This window comes from Elephantulus edwardii, unplaced genomic scaffold, assembly GCF_000299155.1.
Source record: "Elephantulus edwardii isolate Elephantulus edwardi_28Jun2011 unplaced genomic scaffold, EleEdw1.0 scaffold00044, whole genome shotgun sequence".
Taxonomy (NCBI): domain Eukaryota; kingdom Metazoa; phylum Chordata; class Mammalia; order Macroscelidea; family Macroscelididae; genus Elephantulus; species Elephantulus edwardii.
Genome location: NW_006399794.1, coordinates 10304542 through 10326224, shown reverse-complemented (window position 1 = coordinate 10326224; position 21683 = coordinate 10304542). Strand labels below are relative to the sequence as shown.

Below are 21683 nucleotides of genomic sequence, written 5' to 3'. Positions count from 1 at the left end.
CCAGTTATAATCACAAATGATGTGTTTGGTTTTGTATTGCTGTCTTGATTTATACTTTCAGATTTCTGTGGGTTTTCTTATGGAAATTAATTTCATACCTTTTGACAAGCAGCCATACTCTGTTAGCTATGCATTTTTTAATTCCATGCAGAATTCTAGTAATAAAAATACATATATATAGTGTGTGTGTATATGTCTAATAAGTGTGTGTGTGTATATATATATATGTGTGTGCATATGTATGTCTAATAAGTGTATATGTATGTGTGTGTGTATATATATGTCTATTAAGTATATATGTATAGATAGATATAGTAAATATATATATATCTGGTAAAAAAAAAATATATATATGTATGTCTAGTAAACATCTTCTTGGATTTGATTTCTAGATCTACAGTTTCCTAATTGTGTGGACTTTGGCAAGCCATTTAACCTTTTTTCTCCTTCAGTTTAAATACCTTTAAAAGTTGGATAAGATTATGTATCTCATAGAGTTACTTAAAGGGATAGCAGTAATTTTGTATAGAGATTTTAGATTTGTATGGTATGTTAAGAATTTGAAAAAACCTATTTGGGTTTTTTTTAATTTTTTTTAAATTTTATTATTTTTGTGTGCGTGTACCGTCAAATCAGATCTGACTGGTACAGGAGGAGATTGTCCCTCCTTCCCCGGCAGAGCATCTGGCGGATATGAACTGTTCACCTCTGGGATTGTAGTTGCAGCTCCTTGCCACTAGGCCACCAGAGCTCCCCAAACCTATTTGTTTTAAGAAAATTATTTACTTGCTTTTAAAAATATTGACTGAATATTTAAAACATGCACGTTTATTTGTATTCCACTAAAGGTCACTTCTATATTGATCAAAAGCATATTTAAATCCATTTTTCAATTCTTAAGTAAGATTTCACCATTATCTCATAAATGTAGGCAAAGGCTGAACCCCTTATATTTTCCCATGTTGTTTTTCAGAGTGAGGCACCAAATACATTGTCTCAGATGGTGTTTTGATCATAAATTTCCAAGGCTCTGTAGTACCAAAGATATGAGGACAGTTATTTCAAAAGGGATAGTATCAAGGTAGTAGCAGGCAAATTGCAGTTCCAAAGATATAATTTTCCTCATCCTGTTCTCTACAATCCCCATGTCTCTTCTGAATTCAGTGTAAGAGGCTATTGAAGCAACTGCCTTTGTTGAGACAGCAGTATGAAACAGTGTTGACTGTGAAATCTAATTATATTCCATCAGTTAGTTTGTGATCTTAGATAATATTACATCTCAGAGATTTCAGTTTCTATAATCAAGAAAAAAAAAGGAGCTAAAAATATATCTATCCTCTCCTACCCCCTGCATCTTTTTTTTTTTTTTTTTTTTTAAATACCGGTTTGTTTAGAGTTTGAATACATTGCTTTCACACTGGACCTTTCCCATTTGCTTAACCACCCCCACCTATCAAAGTGAGTGACCGTATAAATTAACCTGCCCCCCTGCCTATCCTTACCCCTCTGCTTTTACCCTTCCCCCACTATTGGTTCATAAAAAAAGATAATCTATGTGTAAGATATCTCTTACATTTTATAGGGTGTTCTTAGTAAGAATACTTCTTAGCTGTATGGCTCGTAATAAGTTTATAATTGTAGTTTTAAATAATATAACTTATTTTTGTTGTCAAGAATATAAACAAATGAACAAATTGAACAAATTCAACAGTTTTTACTTGCATAATCTAGTGACACTGGTTACATTCTTTAGTAACTCAAACCTCTGCCTTCAAACTGGAACTGACCCACAGCTTAGTCAGTTCCCTCCACTGGATTCCTGAGGCTATAAATCAACTGCTCATCTTTCTCCTGAGGAGCCACTGGTGGATTTGAACTGCCAGAGAGGTGCTGCCTGGGTGTCAGCAGTGCAACTCCCTGTACACTGTGTCATCAAAGAGCCTTTTCTTTGAACAGTGCAGAAGAATTAATTGTCATTCTTCTGTTTCTTATCCATTAACTTCCATTCACAACCCCTAAATTTCCTATCATTTGAGTTGTTGTTGTCAATTTGAGGTACTTAGATGGCCTTCAAGAGTATAAGACAGCTATTTTCAGTAGTCATGCTAATTTATTGTTTGGTTTTATGCAGAATAGAAGGAATAGTTTTGGTTTAAGGATTAGACATATATAACTGTTAACTATCATTTTTATGTTTTATATTTTGGATTGCCCTTTTATTATTTTTTTATTTTAATTTCTCTTTTTAATTGATTTGCTTACAAAGCTTTTATACATTTTGTTTCTTCATTCACATTGTATTTCTTCTACTCATTCTCATGCATTTGTTTTATAAAACTAATCACCATTGGACCTTCCCACCATTACTGTGTCTTTTCACCCAGATCCTTCCCATTTCCTTACCCCCTTCCCTCCACTCACGAAACAACTGTGTGATTTGGACTTATTTTTGGTTTACAGATTAGATGCATGTAAATGTTAACTGTATTTTAATTTTTTATATTTTGTATAGGTTTTTTTAAGCTTCTTTCTCCCTCTTCATATGAATAGATTGTTTTCCTGTAATTGCTTTATTGATACATGATTAATATGGCCTATGATCCTAATTAACATTGAGATCTTTTAAACTTGTCTTTAATGTTGTCAATTTGATCCCACTTAGATGACCCTCACAAGAGTATAAGGCAACTATTTTCAGTAGTGATGTTAATTTATCATTGGTTTTATGCAGACCAAAAGGAGTATTTTTGGTTTAAGGATTGGAAGTATGTAACTGTTAGCTGTCTCAGTTTTTCATATTTTGTATTGCTTTCCTTAGCCTCTTTTTTGTAATATCTTTATTGACATATAATTCATAAGTCATGCAATTCACTCATTTAATGAGTACATTTAAATGTGTCTATTTATTACTTTTCTTCCCCCTTCCCTCTGTTCCCGTCTTTATCAACTATCCGGGATTACTTCTGTGTACAGACCTTTCCTTAGCTTTCTGAAATAATGGGAGTTCTGGTGGTCTAGTCCATAAAGAATCGGGTCACTAACCAGAAGGCAGGATCTGTCTGGTTGTGTAATCCACCCTCAATGCCATGAGACACTAACATCTCTTCTTATACTGTTGATGACCTCTTGAAAGGCCTCTGTAGGGTCAGCTACGCATTGCTTTGACTCAATGGCAATGAGTTTGATTTTATGCTTTTAGTATATTTTCCTAACTTATTTATATCACTCAGACTACTTTATTCTAAATGGATTTGTATTGTACAGAATTTCACTGATTCTTGATAGTTTTTTTTTAAAGTGATGCACAATATTCCATTGTATGATAGGAAATTATAGTTTAGTTAGCCATTCTTAGGCTGTTTCTATCTCTTTTCCACTGTAAATAATATTGTAATAAACAGAGGTGTGCATACATCAGTTTGTGTTGCAAATTTTATTTCTTTAAATATAGACCTAATAATAGAATTGCTGAATCAAAATTATATTTCTGTTCCTAATTTTCTAAGGACATGCCAAACTGCTTATTTTAATTTTTAAACCATTTTACATTTCTATCAGTAGTGTATGAGAGTTCCAATCTCTCCATACCTTAGCCAATATTTGATATTTTTATGGAGAATTGCTATTTTTGCCTGAGTTATATATATCCTCATTTTAATTTTCATCTCCCTAATAGCTAAATTAAACATGTCTTTGTGTGTTTATTGATGATCTGAATGTCTTCTTTAGTGATGTGTCTTTTCATTTACTTTGCCCATCTTATAATTGAGTTATGTGTTTCTTGTTGATTGGCGTTTTCTATACATTTTAGAAATGAATTTCTTGTCAGATGTGTCATTGCCAATTATTTTCTGCAGTATGTGGTTTTTAATTTTATTTCATTCTTATGGGGTTCGAATATGAATAGCTTATTTCTATAAATTTACATATTATATGTTGCAAATATACATTCTAAGAAATTAAAATAGGTGCGAGGTTTGTGCAGTTAAGGATAGATTCCAGAGTGACTGGCAATTACTACCGAGAACATTGTATCTAGGTAGCTTTCTTGAAGAGATGAGCATTGCATAATAGCAATAGGAGGTTCTTTCGTGGCTTACATGAAAGAGGAGCATGAAGTAAGTGAGGCAGATAAAGTCAAAGATATGAAGAACTAACAGCTACCAATGTTGTAATGATCGTTATATACCATTTGCTTACAGGATACGGAAGCTATTCAATCGAACCTTAATGGACATGTACAATCTGAGCAACAACAACAACGCAGGCCCCTTTATCCTTTTGGGAATTCCCGGCCTAGAGCAGTATCACATCTGGATTAGTATCCCCTTCTGCTTTATTTACCTTGTGGCCATCGTGGGCAACAGTATCCTTCTCTACCTCATTGTAGTAGAGCGCAGTCTGCATGCACCTATGTTCTTTTTCCTTTCCATGTTGGCTATTACTGACCTCATATTGTCTACCACATGTGTCCCCAAAACCCTGAGCATCTTTTGGCTTGGTCCCCAGAAAATCAGTTTTCCTGGATGTCTCACCCAATTATTCTTCCTACACTACAGCTTTGTCCTGGACTCGGCTATCCTGCTGGCCATGGCATTTGACCGCTATGTGGCCATCTGCTCCCCTTTGAGATACACCACTATTCTGACCCCCAGAATCATCATCAAAATTGCAGTTGGAATCTCCCTTCGAAGTTTTTGTGTTTTTGTTCCATGTGTTTTTCTTGTGAATCGTCTACCCTTCTGCAGGACACATATCATCCCCCATACATACTGTGAACACATAGGTGTGGCCCGGCTCGCCTGTGCAGATATCTCCATCAACATTTGGTATGGCTTTTGTGTACCTATCATGACAGTCATTACCGATGTGGTCCTAATCGCTATCTCTTACACTCTCATCCTCTCTGCTGTCTTTCGTCTCCCCTCCCGAGATGCCCGTCAGAAGGCTCTGGGCACCTGTGGTTCCCATGTCTGTGTTATCCTTATGTTTTACATCCCAGCATTCTTCTCCATCCTTGCCCATCGCTTTGGGCATAATGTCCCTCGTACCTTTCACATTATGTTTGCCAATCTTTATGTAATCATCCCACCAGCTCTCAACCCTATTGTCTACGGTGTAAAGACCAAACAGATCCGGGACAAGGTCATTGTCCTCTTTTTTCCCAAGCAAACCCAGTGACATTGACCTAAGGTTTGGACAAGGGCAAATTTCTAGTGTTTATTTGAATCTGTAAACATTTCAACGATCTTGGCTAGAGAAAAAGAATTCTCAGCTCAGGAGTATTTTTTACTTTGGGAAATTAAAAATTTTTGTAATTCCTTACTATTCTAATGTGATTAAAACTTTTAATGAAAACTGTCAACTTTTTGTATCTCTTTTTCATTGTAAAGATGATTCTAAGGAATAAGAATTTTGGATTTTTTTTCTCTGAGTCATTCATAATGGTAACTCATTAACCATCACAGTAGAGCCTTGAACTTTATGTTTAGTTGTTTCTACCCTACTTCTTGACTCAGGGGCTCAGTTTCTACTGATATCTGCATGACATAATCTGCATAACTTGATTCAACCTTCTTTAATGCATTTTTAATAACATAAATAAAAATACTAAGATGTATAGAGAAGAGAAAAAAAGTTAAGTCATAAAGAAAAATGGGATAAGATTAAAAAATTCAGATAGAATGTAAGCTAATGTTCCTTTCCTCTGCAGTGGATTCCTCTTATTTCATGTGAGTCAGGAATTTGGCTTTAAAAGTTTTTATTAATCTGCCTTGAAAGTTAATCATGATAAAATACACAACTTTCAGGATCTTCATGTTATTAGTCAGCTATACTATTACTGAGAAAACCAAAAGTATTTCTTCCATGGAATTAAGAACGAAAAGATTTGTTTAACAGTTTCTTAAAAAAAAAAAGAAACAACCAAGTTGGATCTTACTCCATAACAATATAACCTACCACATTCGTAGAAAACATAGTTTCCCTTGGTACAGATCCAGAGGACTCTCCAGAAATTTTCATTCCATTAAAGCTAAACAATCTGTGAGGATCTAGCATGATGCTAATTACTCTAGACCTGGCTTAGTGCAGGTAATTCAGAACATTGCAGGTACTAGATGGGTTCTAGGTAATTTGAATTCATTCGTACACTCAACAATATTTGATAAATGTTTTCTATGTCTCAAGCACTGTGTTAGGCACTCTCTGTGACATTATCATTTTTATTTGTATGGAATTTGAGTCTAGAGAGGCAGCTAGGTCTACATGATCAAATGTCTACACACTGTGTTAGGTTTTACAACAGTTGGAAACCAACAAACAAGCTAACAAATCAATGATCTTGGGACATATCATATCAGCAAATGAAGGAGCAGGAAGATTTACTACATCTCCACATCATTAAGGTTGACTCTTCTTTGAGGAGTCAGTTCATCTCATTCATATTTTGAATACCTTCCATCTTGGGGGACTTCTATTTCTGCATTCTATGAAACGATTATTCCGCTGGTAGTAATAAGGTTTTCACCGGTGATTTGTTTTGGAAGTAGACGACCAGAGAGAAAGTGTTGGTGACCTAGTAGTAAGGAATTGTGCTGCAAATCCAAAGGCATGTGGTTGGAATCCACCAGCTGCTCCATGGGAGAAGGATGAACAATCCTCTTTATGTATAATTGCAGCCTCTGAAAACTCACTAGAGGGTCAGCTATGAGTTGATTCTGACTTAATGTTACCTGCCCAAGACAATAACGACAAATCACCAGAATCTTATTCCTAGTCTCTCTTATTCTAGAAGCTCTACTGAAATCTATCCATTGAGTGAGTGACCCTGTTGGTTTTGAAATACTGATGATATAGTAGCATGGAAACCACCACAGTATCACAAACTGATGAACTACTTTTGGAAATACTGAGAAAGAAACAAAAATGAACTTATATTAAGTATTAAAATAAACATAAAGAAATTTCAACCTTATTAATGAGAAAAATTAATTAGGGCTCAGAAAAACATAATGTAAAACAAATGAGTACCGAAGTAAACTCATTGCTATGCACATGATATTAATTTAATAATCAGAATTTCTATTTCATATTGATCAATACTCCTTCATGACTAGACAGAGTACCAGCCATCCCTAGATGATGCTAATGGAATCAAAATAGTTGGATGTGAAATCATGATAGGGTATGTGCAGTGAAGGACACAGGTCATAATTTTGTGATGTGAATTATAAGTAAAGAGAGTAGGAGTACCAGAGCACTTTTCTGTTTTAGGATGATAGAAAACATTAATTGGTTTACTGAAACTATTAATATGAATCAAGAAATAGTAACACTGTGCTCTGTATTCCATATAAGCATTTGTATGTACCTGATTGTTGTTGTTGTTGTTGGTGGTGGTGTTATGTGCCGTCGAGTCACCTGTGACTCATAGTGACCCTATGTACAAGAGCCCTAAACCCTGCTCTGTCCTGTGCTGATCTCATTGTTTCCGACACACCTATCCCCAACACCCCAGTCAATGAATCAATTCACCTCACAGAAGGTCTTCCTCTCCTGCAATGACCCTTCACACTCCCAAGCATGAGGTCCATCTCCAAGGACTGGTCCCTCCTTGCAACATGTTCAAAGTATGTCAAATGAAGTTTCAGTATCCTTGAGTCCAAGGAGCAGCCTAGTTTTATCCTCTCCAGGATGAATCTGTTTTTGTAGCAGTCCATGGTACATTCAATACTCTTCTCCAGCACCAAAGCTCAAAGACATCAATTCTCCTTCTACCCTCCCTAGGCATTGTCCAGCTCTCTGATGCATAGCAAAGATCATGGCCTTTATCGGGCACACCTTAGTCTCCAGAGTAACACTATTGCTTTTCAGTATTTTGGAGTGGTCCCTAACAGCAGATTTTCCCATTGCAATATATCTTTTAATTTCCTGGCTGCTGGTGCCAAGAGTATTCACTATGTAGCCAAGCAAATTAAAGCTGTTAACAATTTCGATCTTTTCACCATCCATCCTGATGCTGCCAAATGGCCCAGTGGTTAAAATCTTTGTCATCTTGATATTGAGTCTCAATCCATATTGAAGGCTGCAGTCTTTGACCTTCTGCAGTAAGCAGGGTTGTGTCATCTGCATAATGCAGACTGTTGATGAATCTTCCACCAGTCCTGATGCCACACTTTTCCTCATAGAGCTCAACCACTTGGATAATCTGTTCTACATATAGGTTGAAAAGTTATGGAGACAGGACACATCATTGGCATACATCCTTCCCAATTTTGAACCATACAGTGTTTCCTTGCTCTTTTCTGACAACTGCCTCCTGGTCCAAGTATAGGTTTCACATTAGCATGATCAAGTGTTCTGGGATTCCCATTTTCTCATAGTCAGCCACAGTTTGTTGTGATCCACATAGTCAAACACCTCTGCCTAATCAATGAAATACAGGTACACATTCCTCTGGTACTCCCTGCTTTCAGCCATGATCCAATATCCCTACAATAGCTACAATATCCCTAGTACCACGACCCCTTCCAAACCCAGCCTGGACTTCTGGCAGTTCTCTGCTGATGTGCTGTTCCAGTCATTTTTGGATAATCTGCAGTAGAATCTTGCTTGCATGTGAAATCAATGATATTGTTCAATAATTTCCACGCTCTGTTGGGTCACCTTTCTTTGCAATGGGAACAAATATAGATCTCTTCCAGTCAGTTGGCCAAGTGGTTGAACTCCAGATTTCTTAGCACAACTTGGTGAGAACATCTAGGGCAGCATGCTTATGTGAAAAATTACCTAAAGTTAATCCCTTTCTACATGACCAATGCATAACAAAAGACAGCTTGATTCATAAAGGATATAAAGAACACTTTAATAATAAGAATTGAAAATTGCTATGACTTAAGTTCACATGCTTTTTATATCAATGGTATTAAAAGCTCAATTGGTATATCAAGCAAAATACTTGACTCATAATTATTAAAAATTAATTTTAGAAAATTGGTTGTAAAATTTATATCGTTTTGAAAATGGAATTAGTTTTACTGTATGCCCAACTAGAAGAAAATATTTCTATGAATGTGATAAAGACAAAAAACTATTAGCATATCCCATTCTGAGTTCTTTTAAAAATAAATTTGAATGTATTTGTAGAAATAGTAAAGCGATTAGCATTTGCTAAGCTCATGGGAACAGAATAAACTTAAGTGCTCCTTTGGAGAGATAATGGTAAGATTATCTCATACCTTGAGTATATTATCAGGAGAGGTCAGTCTTTTTTTATTTTTATTAATTTTAGTGAACATTTACAGAGATTTTGGATTTTCATTCATTCATTATTGCACCTTTTTCCCTACCTCCCTACCCCCAGTTCACTCCTCTCCTTGAAAAGCAAAAGATAAATTTCTTCATTGGTAGACAATTCCTCCCCCCCCCAACTCCGACCCCACTCCGCTCCCCCACCCCAAATGCACTCCACTATGCAACCTTAATTCTGGATTCCTGTGATAATCATAATATGCTATCATATATCGCTTTTAAACTGTTCTCTCCCTCATCTTTTTCAATGCAGTGTACATAGTCTATCCAGTTTTTCTCAGTCTTACCCTAACTGTGATGTCAGTCACTTTCTACAACAGTGGCACCATGCAGTATTTGTCCTTCTGTGACTGAGATATTTTACTCAGCATAATGTCCTCCAGGTTCACCCATTTTGAATAATATTGCTTCAGTTCCTTGTCTTTCAATGCAGCATAGTATTCCATTGTGTGAATATACCACAACTTCTTTATCAATTCGTTTGTTGATTGGCACTTAGGTTGTTTCCAACTCCTAGCTATTGTGGACAAAGCCACGATGAACATGGGTGTGCATAATATATCTGCTTGGATCTCAGTTATGGTCTCTTTAGGGTACATTCCCAGTAGTGGAATTGCTGGGTCAAATGGTATCTCTGTTTGCAACTTTTTGAGAAAGCGCCACACCACTTTCCACAATGGTTGCACCATTTTACATTCCCAACAACAGTGAATAAGGGTTCCAGTTTCTCCACAACCTCACCAGCATTTGTTGCTTACTGTTCTGTTAAATTTTGCTGTTCTCACTGGGGTGAGATGATATCTCGTAGTTGTTTTGATTTGCATCTCTCTTAGAGCTAGGGATTTTGAACATTTCTTCATGTGCTTGTTGGCCATCTGAATGTCTTCTTTGGTGAAGTGTCTGTTCATGTCCTGTGCTCGTTTTTCAACTGGATTATTTACCTTTATTTTGCTGTGGTTTTCAAGTATTTTACAGTTTCTAGATATAAGTCTCTTATCTGACATGTCATTACCAAATACTTTTCCCCAGTCTGTGGCTTCTTTCTACCCTTTCGGAGAAGTTTATGAATGTACATAGGGATTTGATTCTTAGACAGTCCCATTCATCTATTTTATCTTCTCCTGGTTGTAGGTTTTTCAGGATACTTGGAAGACTCCTTATGTTGTGGATTAGGACTACTAGGGTTCATCCAAGATTTTCTTTAATGAAGCTTATATTCCTAGGTCCATGATCCACCTTGAGTCGGTTTTTGTATATCGAATGAGGTGTGGATCTTGCTTGAGTCTTCTGCAGATATTTTTCCAATGTTGCCAACACCATTTGTTTAAAAGGCTGTCATTTCCCCAGTTAATTGATTTCATCTCTTGGTCAAAAGTCAGTTGACCATAGGTAGATGGGCTGATTTCTGCGTTCTCAGTTCTATTCCATTGATCTATGTGTCTGCCATTGTACCAGTACCATGCTGTCTTAACCACTACAGCAGTGTAGTAGGATTAGAAACCAGGGAGTGAGATGCCTCCTACCTTTTTCTCTATTTTTAAGGGGCTTCTTTCCATTCCAAATGAAACTGGAGATTACTTTTTCCATCTCGTTGAAGAATGGGATTGGTATTTGTATTGGGATTGTGTTGAATGTGTACATTGCCTTTGGTAGTATTGCCATTTTCACAATATTGAGTCTTCCTATCCATGTGCAAGGGATATTCTTCCACTTCTCCAGGTCTTTTTTTCGTTTCTTGTAGTAATGTTTTCTAATTTTCTTTGAATAGATCCTGTGTGCTTCTAGTTAGATTTACTCTCAAGAATTTAATCTTCTGATTATCTGTTGTGAAGAGTATTCTCTTTCTTAGCTCCAACTCTGTATTCTCTTTGTCACTACAGAAATCCAACTGATTTTTGTATGTTGATTTTGTATCCTGCTACTTTGCTGAATTGGTCAACTATGTCCAATAGTGCTCTTCCTGAGTATTTGGGGTTTTCTAAGTATACTATCATATCATCTGCCAATTTGGATACCTTTTATTTCCTTCTCTTGTCTTAATGCTATCGCTAAGACTTCCAATACAATATTGAATAGGAGAGGTGATAGTGGTCATCCTTGCCTAGTTCCTGTTCTTAAAGGGAATGCCTTTAACCTCTCTCCATTAAGAACAAAGTTGGCTCTCGGTTTTTCATAAATACTTTTTACAATGTTGAAGAATTTCCCCTCTAATCCTATTTTGTTGAGTCTTTTAATCAGGAAAGGGTGTTGGATTTTGTCAAAGGCCTTTTCTGCATCAATTGATAGGATCATGTGATTCTTGTTCTTTGCTTTGTTAATGAGATTAATTACATTTATTGTTTTTCTTATGTTGAACCATCCTTGCATACCTGTTATGAATCCCACTTGGTCATGATGAATTATTTCTTTGATGTATCATTGGATTCTATTGGCCAGTACTTTATTCAGGATTTTTGCATCTATGTTCATAAGATATATTGGCCTATAGTTTTCTATTTTGGTAGTGTTCTTTGCTGGCTTTGGTATCAAGGATATGTTTACTTCATAGAATGAATCTGGGAGAATTCCATCTTTTTCTATTTTCTGAAATAGTTTATGTAGAATTGGTGACAGTTGTTCTGAATGTTCGATAGAATTCACTTGTAAAACCGTCTGGTCCTGGGCTTTTATTGGTTGAAAGTTGTTGTATTACCTTTTCAGTTTCTTCTTTTGTAATGAGTCTGTTCAGATCTTCAATTTCAGTTTGTGTCAGTTGGGGTAGGTTGTGCACTTCTAAGTATTTGTCCATTTCCTCTAGGTTTTCATATTTGTTTAAGTATAGTTTTTCATAATATTCTAATGTTAGCTTTTTTATTTTAGTTGGTTCTGTTGTGATGTTGCCTGATTAATCTCTTATTTGAATTATTTGTGTCTTCTCCTTCTTTTCTTTTATTAGTTTTTTTAATGGTTTGTCGATTTTATTGACTTTTCAAAGAAACAACTCCTAGTTTTGTTGATAGTTTCAATTGTTCTTTGGTTTTCTATTTCAATTATTTCTGCTCTAATTTTTATAATTTCAGGTTTTTTTAGAGGGTGTCAGGTTTTCTTGTTGTTCTTTTTCAATTTGCTGGAGATGTTGGGTTAGAGAGTCAATGGTCAATTTTTCCTGCCTTTTGATGTGTCTGCTTATTGCTATACATTGACCTCTAATTACTGGTTTGGCTGTTTGCTAGAGGTTTTGATAAGTTGTGTTTTCATTGTCATTTGTTTCAAAAAACTTTTTAATTTCATTTTTTTATTTCTTCTAGAACCCTCTCATGTTCAAGCAACTTATTGTTCAGCTTCCAAATGTATGATTTTCCCCCTTTATCCTCTTGTTATTAATTTCTAATTTTGTAGTGTTGTGGTCTGAGAAGATATTTTGTGTAATTTCTATGTTTTTTAATTTGTTAATACTTGCCTTGTGACCTAGAATGTGATCAATTCTGGAGAATGTTCCATGCACATTGGAAAAGAAGGTATACTGTGCTTTTTGGGGGTGTATTAACCTATAAATATCTATGAGATCCAGTTGGTTTATTTTGTGGTTTAATTCTTGAGTGTCTTTGTTGAGATTCTTTCTGGTAGTTCTATCTTTTCCTGAGAGAGGTGTATTGAAGTCTCCAAGTACTATAGTATTGTTGTCTATTTCTTTTTTAAGTTTTATTAATGTTTGTTTTATGTATTTTGCAGGTCTTTCATTTGGTGCATAGATATTCAGTATTATTATATCCTCTTGTTCTATTGACTCTTTGAGCATTATGTAGTGACCTTCTTTATCCTTTTTGATGGTGTTTGCATTGAAATTTATTTTATCAGAAATTAGTATCGCTAGTCTTGCTTTTATTTGGTTGCCATTTGCTTGGTATATTCTGTTCTATCCTTTTATTTTTAGTCTTTCTTTATCTTCCTTTTTCAGATGTGTCACTTGTAGGCAACATATTGATAGATTTTGTTTTTATTATCCAATTTGCTACTCTTTTTCTCTTCAGTGGTGCATTTAAACTATTCGCATTCAATGTGATTATTGAGAGGTAAGGTTTTATTGCTATCATTGTGTTCAGTTCTTTTTGGCATTGTTGCTAGTTATTTTAGTACATCCTGTTTTCTGTGGCATCTGTGTATGAAGGATATCTCAGTGTTTCCTGTAAGCCTGATCTTGTTTTTGCAAACTCCCTTAGTTTCTGTATTTCTGGGAATATCTTTATCTCTCCTTCATATTTGATGGACAATTTTTCTGGGTACAATATTCTTGGTTGACAGCTGTGTTCTTTTAGTGTTTGATATATGCTATTCCATTGTCTTCTTGCTTGCATGATTTCTGCTGAGAAATCAGCACTCAGTCTTATCTCCTCTGCCTTGTAGATTACTCTTTGTTTCTCTCTCCCTGCTTTCAGAATTCTCTCCTTATCTTTGATTCTGGCAAATTTGACAATGATGTGCCTTAGTGTTTTTCTTTCAGGCTCTATTCTATATGGTGTTTGCTCAGATTCTTGAATATATATTCTTTCATTCTTCATTATGCCTGGAAAATTTTCTTCTAGTAATTCTTCCACAACTTTTTCAGTGCCTTTACTTGCTTCTTCCTTTTCTGGGATTCTGATGATGCGAATATTATTTCTTTTGATGGTATCCCACATTATTCTTAGGTTTTCTTCTGTTTCCTTCTTTTTTGATTCTGCTTTTTGTTCAATTAGATCTGTAGTTATAATTCTGTCTTCTATCTCACTGATTATCTGTTCCATCTCTTCAGATCTGTTTGTGTGCCCCTCCATCATGTTGATAGCATCAGAAATCTTAGACCTCATATTTTGGATCATGGTTTCTTGTTTTTGCAGTCTCTCTAGTGCCTCCCTTGTTTTATCTGTATTGTTTTGGATTTTTTTTTAAGCTCCTCCTGATTCTTGCTAGCATTGTCCTGTAATTCATCAAGTTTCTTTTTTATCCATTGAAAATATTCAATCATTGCTCTTTTAAATTCTGTGTCAGAAAGTTCCATCAGGTTTTCTGGCTTCAGGAAATTCATTGTTACTGTGTCTTCTTTGGGGAGTGATATCTTGCTTTGGGCTTGTGGGACAAGTGAAGTACCCTGCTTTCTATGGGCCATTGATGTGGCAGAGGTTTTCATGTCTGAGGTGGTAGCTGGTTTTTTATTTGACATCACTGCTCCAGAAGAAGGTTGGGCAGGAACATGAGCAGATACATGTAGGGTGTGTGCACACTCCGATGCTCATGTGAGTGGGGAAAGAAGAAGAACACACTGATACACGTGGGCAGGGGTACAGGGCAACATAAATAATGAAGGAGGAAGTCTGTTGTTCCCTTTCTGGAATAGCTTCCCCACTCTTTGGAGACGCTCAGGATCTCCCTGTTTTTTGAGTTAGTGGGCCCCACATGGTAAGGCCAGAAACCAGTTTGTTTCCCTGTGTAACTTAATCCTCAGTGGTACATGAGTATTTTAGGGGACGTTGAGAAATCTTATAGATTTGGTATATATGATTGTCTTCCTGGCCCAAAGGCCAAAGGCCCAAGGGCCTGGATAGGGGGCACCTGTGTCTGAACCCTGACCCGGCCCTCCCTCAACTCCAGTCTTTTTTTTTTTTAATACAAAATTTTGTTTTATACTCGTTTACTTATGATATTTTATACATTGATTTTTGCACTGGATCTTTCCAATTTTCCTCAACCCACCCTTCTCTCCACCCATCAAATTGTGTGACCCTCTGGTTACCAGCCCCCATCCTCACCCTTCTACTCCAACCTTCCCTCCTTTAGATCCTCATACACATTTTACTAGTTACCTATTTCTACAATATTTGGCTTTATGGTACTGAGTTAGTTCACTTAGCATATTGCTCTCCAGTCCCTCCCAAATTAGAGCATAATTTTCAAAATCATTGCTTCTACATGATACATAATATTCCCTTGTGTGAATGTAAATGTACCATAATTCCCCCAAGCCATTCAGTTATGGTTGGACATTTGGGCTGTTTCCATGTTCTTGGGATGGTGAATAACACTGCTATGAACATTGGTGTACAAGTCTCCATTTATGCCTCAGTTCTCAATTTCTCAGGGTATATTATAAGCACTGGAATAGGTGGGTCATACGGAATTTCTATGTTCAGGTTTTTGAGAAAATGCCAAACTGCCTTCCAAAGTGATTGAAGCATTTTACAATCCCACCAACAGTGTAGAAAAGTTCCTATCTCTCCATATCCTCTCCAACATTTAAGACTTGCTCTCCTGTTAAACTGCCACTGGCCCTGGGGTGAGATGGTATCTCATTGTGAGTCTTTGGAATAGGATATCATACTTGGAAAAAGTAGATGATCAGTGAAGGAGAAGAAGATGCTCAATGAGATGAATTGATACAGTGACTGAAACAAAGGGAAAAACACAGGAGAGAATGTGAGAATGGGGCTGGATTTAGTTCTGTTGCACAAGGGGTGGCTGTGAGTTGAAGCAGCTCAAACAACACTTGACTAAGCATGTTGTTGTTGCTGTTATGTGCCGTTGAGTCACTTGCAACTCATAGCGACGCTATGTACAACAGAACTAAACCCTGCTCTGTCCTGTGCCAATCACACTGTCTCCAACACAACATCCCAATTACCCCAGTCATTAAATCAACCCACCTACCTCACAGAGGGCCTTCCCCTCCTGCACTGCCCCTCCACCCTTCTAAGCATGATGTCCCTCTCCAAGAACCGGTCCCTCCTTACAACATGCCCAAAGTATGTTAGATGGAGCCTCAGAATCCTTGCCTCCTAGGAGAAGCCCAGTTTAACCCTCTCTAGGATGAATCTCTTTGTTTTCTCAGCATTCCATGGTACCGTCCATACTCTTCTTCAACACTACAGCTCAAAGGCATCAATTCTCCTTCTATCCTCCCTAGTCATTGCCCAACACTCTAATGCATAACAAGTTATTGCAAAGACTATGGCCTGTATCAGACGCACCCTAGTCTCCAGAGAGAAACCATTGCTCTTCAGAACTTTGGAAAGATCCTTAACAGCAGACTTTGCCATCACAATACATCTTTTAATTTCCTGGCTGCTGATGCCAAGAGTGTTGACTGTGGAGCCAAGCAAACTAAAGCTGTGAATAATCTCAATCTCTTCACCATTCATCCTGCTGTTGTCAGTTGTTCCAGTGGTGAGAAGCTTTGTCTTCTTGACATTGAGCTTCAATCCATATTAAAGCCTGCAATCCTTGACCATCTGCAGCAAGCACTACAGGTGCTCCTCAGTTTTTAACAACCAAGCATTAGTGTGGAAGAAAAGTCTGTTATGTATAAATTGAGATGTAGGCCCCAAGAATTTCCTGAAAATTTACAGCATCTTGACCAGTATAATAAGCCATATCTAACATTCATAACAATATTCCCATAATGTTGTTGTTGTTATGTGCCATAGAGTTGCTTGCAACTCATAGCAACCCTATGTACAAGAGCCCTAAATGCTGCTCTATCCTGTGCCAGCCTTGCCATTTCAAACACATTCATTTCCACTACTACAGTCATAGAATTGATCCATCTCATTGAGGGTCTTCCCCTCCTGCTCTGTCCCTCCACTCTCCCAAACATGATGTCCCTTTCCAAGGACCAGTTCCTCCTTGAAACATGCCCAAAAGTATGTCAGACGAAGTCCCAGAATCCTTGATTCCAAGGAGCAGCCCAGCTTCACCCTCTCCAGGACAAACGTGTTTGTCCTCCTAGCAGTCCATGGTGTATATTCAACATTCTTCTCAAGCACCACAGCTCAAAGACATCAATTCTCTATTATCCTTATTCACGGTCCTACTTTCCTATGCATAGCACATAATTGCAAAGACTATAGCCTGGACCAGGCACACCTTACTCTCCAGCTTGACATTGTTGCTCTTCAGTACTCTTGAGAGGTCCCTCACAGCTGACTTTCCCAATACAATTCATCTCTTGATTTCCTGGTTGCTGTTACCAAGAGTGTTGACTGTGGAACCAAGTAAACTAAAACTGTTAATTATCTCAATCTCTTCACCATCCATCACGTGGTGCCAATTGGCCCAATGGTGAGAACCTTTGTTTTCTTGATGTTGAGCTTCAATCTATATTGAAGACTGCAGTCCTTGACCTTCTGTAGCAAGCACTTCAGGTCCTTCTCAGTTTCAGCAAGCAGGGTTGTATCATCCACATAACACAGGTTGTTGATGACTCTTCCATCAATCCTGATGCCACATTCCTCCCATAATAACAATTTTTTAAATGATAAATCTATAGTGAGACTTCAATTTGGATTGATTCTCAAACAATGAAAATGTGGAAACCATTTATGTATGGTATAGATGAAGAAAAAGTTGTGGGAACAGCCAAGACTTCAAGATCTGCACACGGGAATGATGCAATGAAATGTACATTTTAGAAACAACCCTCTGTCTGTGATGTGGGAGATGTGTTGAGGAAGATAAAATAGATATATAGAATAATCTTCTATAAGGTTACTAGAGAGAGTTCTTGTGGTTTAGTGCATAAGGACTAGCACTGCCAACTTAAAGACACATAGTTTGAAACCATCAGTTGCTCAGAGAAAGATGAACATTCTTCTCCCAATAGACTTATAGCTTCTGAAAACTCAGTAAGGGTCAGCTATAGGTTGGTTCTGAGTGGATAACAATGAATTTGACCTTTTTTTTTCAGACTACTATAGATAAGAATTCAGGAGCTCTGTCTTTCCATGATAGCCATGACCTTCTGCTAAAAGTAGGTAAAAACAAACTATGACTAACACTAAGAAAAATGGATAACTAGTAAAAAGTATATGAGGAACTAAGGGGAGGAGGGTGGGAACAGAGGGGTGAGGATGGCCAGGGGTGGTGATGATAATATGTAAGACAGCAGTCCTGCTGCTTTGAATTGATGACATTGTCTCAGTCTACAAAAAGAAGTACCAGCATGGAGGGTCTCCTGATGCTGGCCATGAGTGAGCTGAAGGCAAGCAGCCTCAGGGCACAGAGCTGCTGGGTTGTCCTCCTTCCCTGAGCCAGAATTCCATTGTGGGCTTTTTTGAGAGAAACAGGATAAGGAACAGCCCTCATTTTTGTCCCACATTGGTTTGCAAAAGGCACTGACATGTACTTCTTCTCTATTGTAAGCTTTCCATTTAGTTTGCTCCCTATAATTAAATCACTCATTTGAGGAAAAAAAAAATTTAAAAGGAAAAAATATTAGGCAACTTTTCCAAGTATAAACTGCCTTATTTTATCTCCTATAGTTTTCTTTGTCTTTGTAGATTTCCATTTTTGCACATGAGATTTTAAGACCTCATATGTGGAGAGTTTTTACTTTCTTCCTAGCCTTAGGATAGTGTACTAAAGTAAGAATCAATGTATCTATTACATTCTTCTTTCACACATTTTACATCTAACCATTCTTCCAGTCTTCATGATTCTACTTCCTGTTGTCTTGTAGGATTTTATACCCATATCTACTATCCTGAATTTTCGATATTAAAATACTTATAAATTCTTTGCATACTACAATTCTAGTCTAATAACATTACAATGATGCATGCAAACTATGAGTAGAGATATAAAATAAGAATATATATTGCATACTCAAGAAAAGTAATTTAGCACGTACATAGATCATTTACCCACATTATTTAAATCTTATGCATTAGAATTATTTGGGTAGAATATTAAGAGTAACTGTGCCTGGGAAGATTGAAAAGTGCAATAATGAATGAATGGAAATCCAAAATCTGTAAATTTTCATTGAAATTAATAATAAATTTTTTAAAAAAGGTAAGACATAAAATGCTGGATTTTAGTTTCATTACAATTTACTGTAATACAATTTGAGTAAATTTTAAAAAAAGAAGAGTAACCATTCCTATTTGGTTTACAATCACATACTCACACACATCCACTCACATAACCCCACAAGGAAAAGTTCCAGTGTGGAAGGGGGTTATATAATTATTCTGAAATAATATTCCAAATTATATTGAAAGAATTATTCTGTAGTTTGACTTTGTAAATTTCTTTTAAACTAGGGTTCAAATTAAATATAGACTGGTGGTGACATATTGTGAAATATTTGCCATTACTACATTCACTTCTGTTTCTCAGAATGGGGGAGGTATATGCCCTTATAATATTCACTTTTGTTCCTCTAAGTGGGTAGAAGTATCTTATTTGAGGCAGAAGACATGTTGTGAAGCTAGTAATATTCATGTAAGGATACAATACCCACTTCAGATAGACTGACTCCATGTCATAAAACTGTATAGTGTTAATTCTTCTGAGTTTCTGTTATATCCAGAGCACACTGACTAGTGTGTCATAAATGTACAGCTTACATTTGAAGCTCAACATCAAGAAAACAAAGATTTTTATCACTGGGTCAATTGGCAGAATCATGATAGATGGTGAAGAGATTGAGATTTTTGACAGCTTTAGTTTGCTTGGCTACACAATCAACACTCTTGATACCAACAGCCAGGAACTCAAAAGACAAATTGCATTGGGAAAGTCTGCTGTCAGAAACCTCTCCAGAGTACTAAAGAGCAACAATGTCAGTTTGGATACTAAGGTATGCCTTAGTGATCCAGGTCATTGTATTTGCAATTACTTGCTGTGCATCAGAAACCTGGACAATGACTAGAGAAGATAGAAAGAGAATTGATGTCTTAGAGCTGTGGTGCTGGAGAATAGTGTTCTGCTAGAACAAGCAGGTTCATCCGGGAGACAATGAAACCAGGCTGTTACTTGGAGGCAAAGATTCTGAAGTTTTATTTTACATATTTTGGACAAGGAGGAACCAGACCTTGAAAAGAGAAGGACATCATGCTTGGAAGTGTGGAGGAACAGTGCAAGGAAGGAAGACCCTCAATGAAGTGGATTGATTCAGTGACTGGGGTATTGAAGGTAGCTGTGTCAGAGACAATAAGATTGGCATAGGATAGAATAGGGTTCAGGGCTATCATACATAGGGTTGCTCTGAGTCGCAAGCAACTTGGTAGCACATAACAACAACAACAACAAATAGCTGTGTGAAAATTTATTACTCTTTGTCATATAGAAGAAAAAGAAAGTTAGGTTAAGAAATTTGATCAAGGCCACATAGTAGTATAGTCTTACTCAAACTCAGATCTGCATGATTAAGTCTGGAATCTTTTCATCAAATTTCTGTGCTGATGTAACAGAAGCAACATTAAGAATACTGCCATCTTTTGAGTGTCAAATGAGTCTGTCATTAGTAAAGAATGAAACACATCTCTATCTGAGTCTATTGTTATCCCTTTCAGAGATTCTTGGGGTCTGGCATCCCATGAATCCTTCCTAAGTGTCTAGCCTTCCTCAGATCTTGAGTATGCTAGGCACATTAATCTGGCATCTAGGAAAGTCAGAGAGGAGAACTTTAGTCCTCTGCTAATCCCTAATTAACAGTTCACAGCTGAGACTCTGAGGTCCTCAGATTCACAGGGTCCCAAGGTCCATATCCTTTACTTTCTCCAGGGCTTTAAAAAAGAGACCCATAAATTCTTTGCACCCACACATGCTCTCTCTCAGGCTCATCACAGAGGCATCTTCAGAACTCTGAGGTGCACTGACTGCTGAATGGTAAACCTGAAACAACAGAGGCTGAAGCAAAAGCAGGTGCAGAAAGGCTGGATGTACATTATGTATTCTTAATCCTACCTTTACAGCAGAGGTGAGAAGCCGCTGACCACCAGCAGCAGGAATTCCTTGGGCAAGATAAGCCACATGCAGTCACATTCTCATCCTTTCTGAAAAGGACCCCTTCTCTGTCCCCTGCTTAGATTACTGATGATTTACTAAAAGGATTGGTTTCTGAAGAGATGCCCCAGAAGTCCTTAATGCTCTAATAGAAAGAAATCACTTACTTTTTTTTAGAGGAAAACTTTTAGGACACAAAAGAGAGTACACAGTGGAGGGCCAGTATGTTTGTGGGCTTTAAGAGCTAGGGCAGAGGGCATCATCACTCTTGTTTTCCTCTCTCTCCAATCCAGGGTCAGAATGGTGTGGAAAGTGGAGGTGGGAGTCATGAGAAGGAATTAAAAGACTAATACCACAAAATTTCCCATTTTGCAAATTGGAAATTTCACATCTGTGACTTAGAAATGGTTTTGTATCCAATCTCCTCATGGTTTCTGAAGTCAAAGGACATTCTTTCTTTATTATAATCTGAATCTTTTTGACAGCCTAAGACAATTTTATTTTAAACTTGGGGACATTCTGGTTTCAAGTCTTCTTGGTTCAGTTTTCAAGTTATCCTCCTTTCCTACAAAAGAAGTTTCTATATTAAAGGACAATCTATCTGAATGCAATGGGAAACAATTCAAGAGAAA

The 21683-nt window shown here is 37.0% G+C and overlaps 1 protein-coding gene across 1 annotated transcript; it reads left to right on the top strand.

Moving 5' to 3' along the window:
- The first annotated feature begins 4230 nt into the window (after positions 1–4230).
- LOC102845673 (olfactory receptor 52H1-like) lies at positions 4231–5181 on the top strand. The gene has a single exon (XM_006885486.1). It carries the CDS (start codon positions 4231–4233, stop codon positions 5179–5181), a length of 951 nt encoding a protein of 316 aa, XP_006885548.1.
- The last annotated feature ends 16502 nt before the right edge of the window (positions 5182–21683 follow it).

Bases quoted from the DNA above. Each gene is read 5' to 3' on its own strand.
- LOC102845673 (XM_006885486.1), top strand. From the start codon at position 4,231: ATGGACATGTACAATCTGAGCAACAACAACAACGCAGGCCCCTTTATC.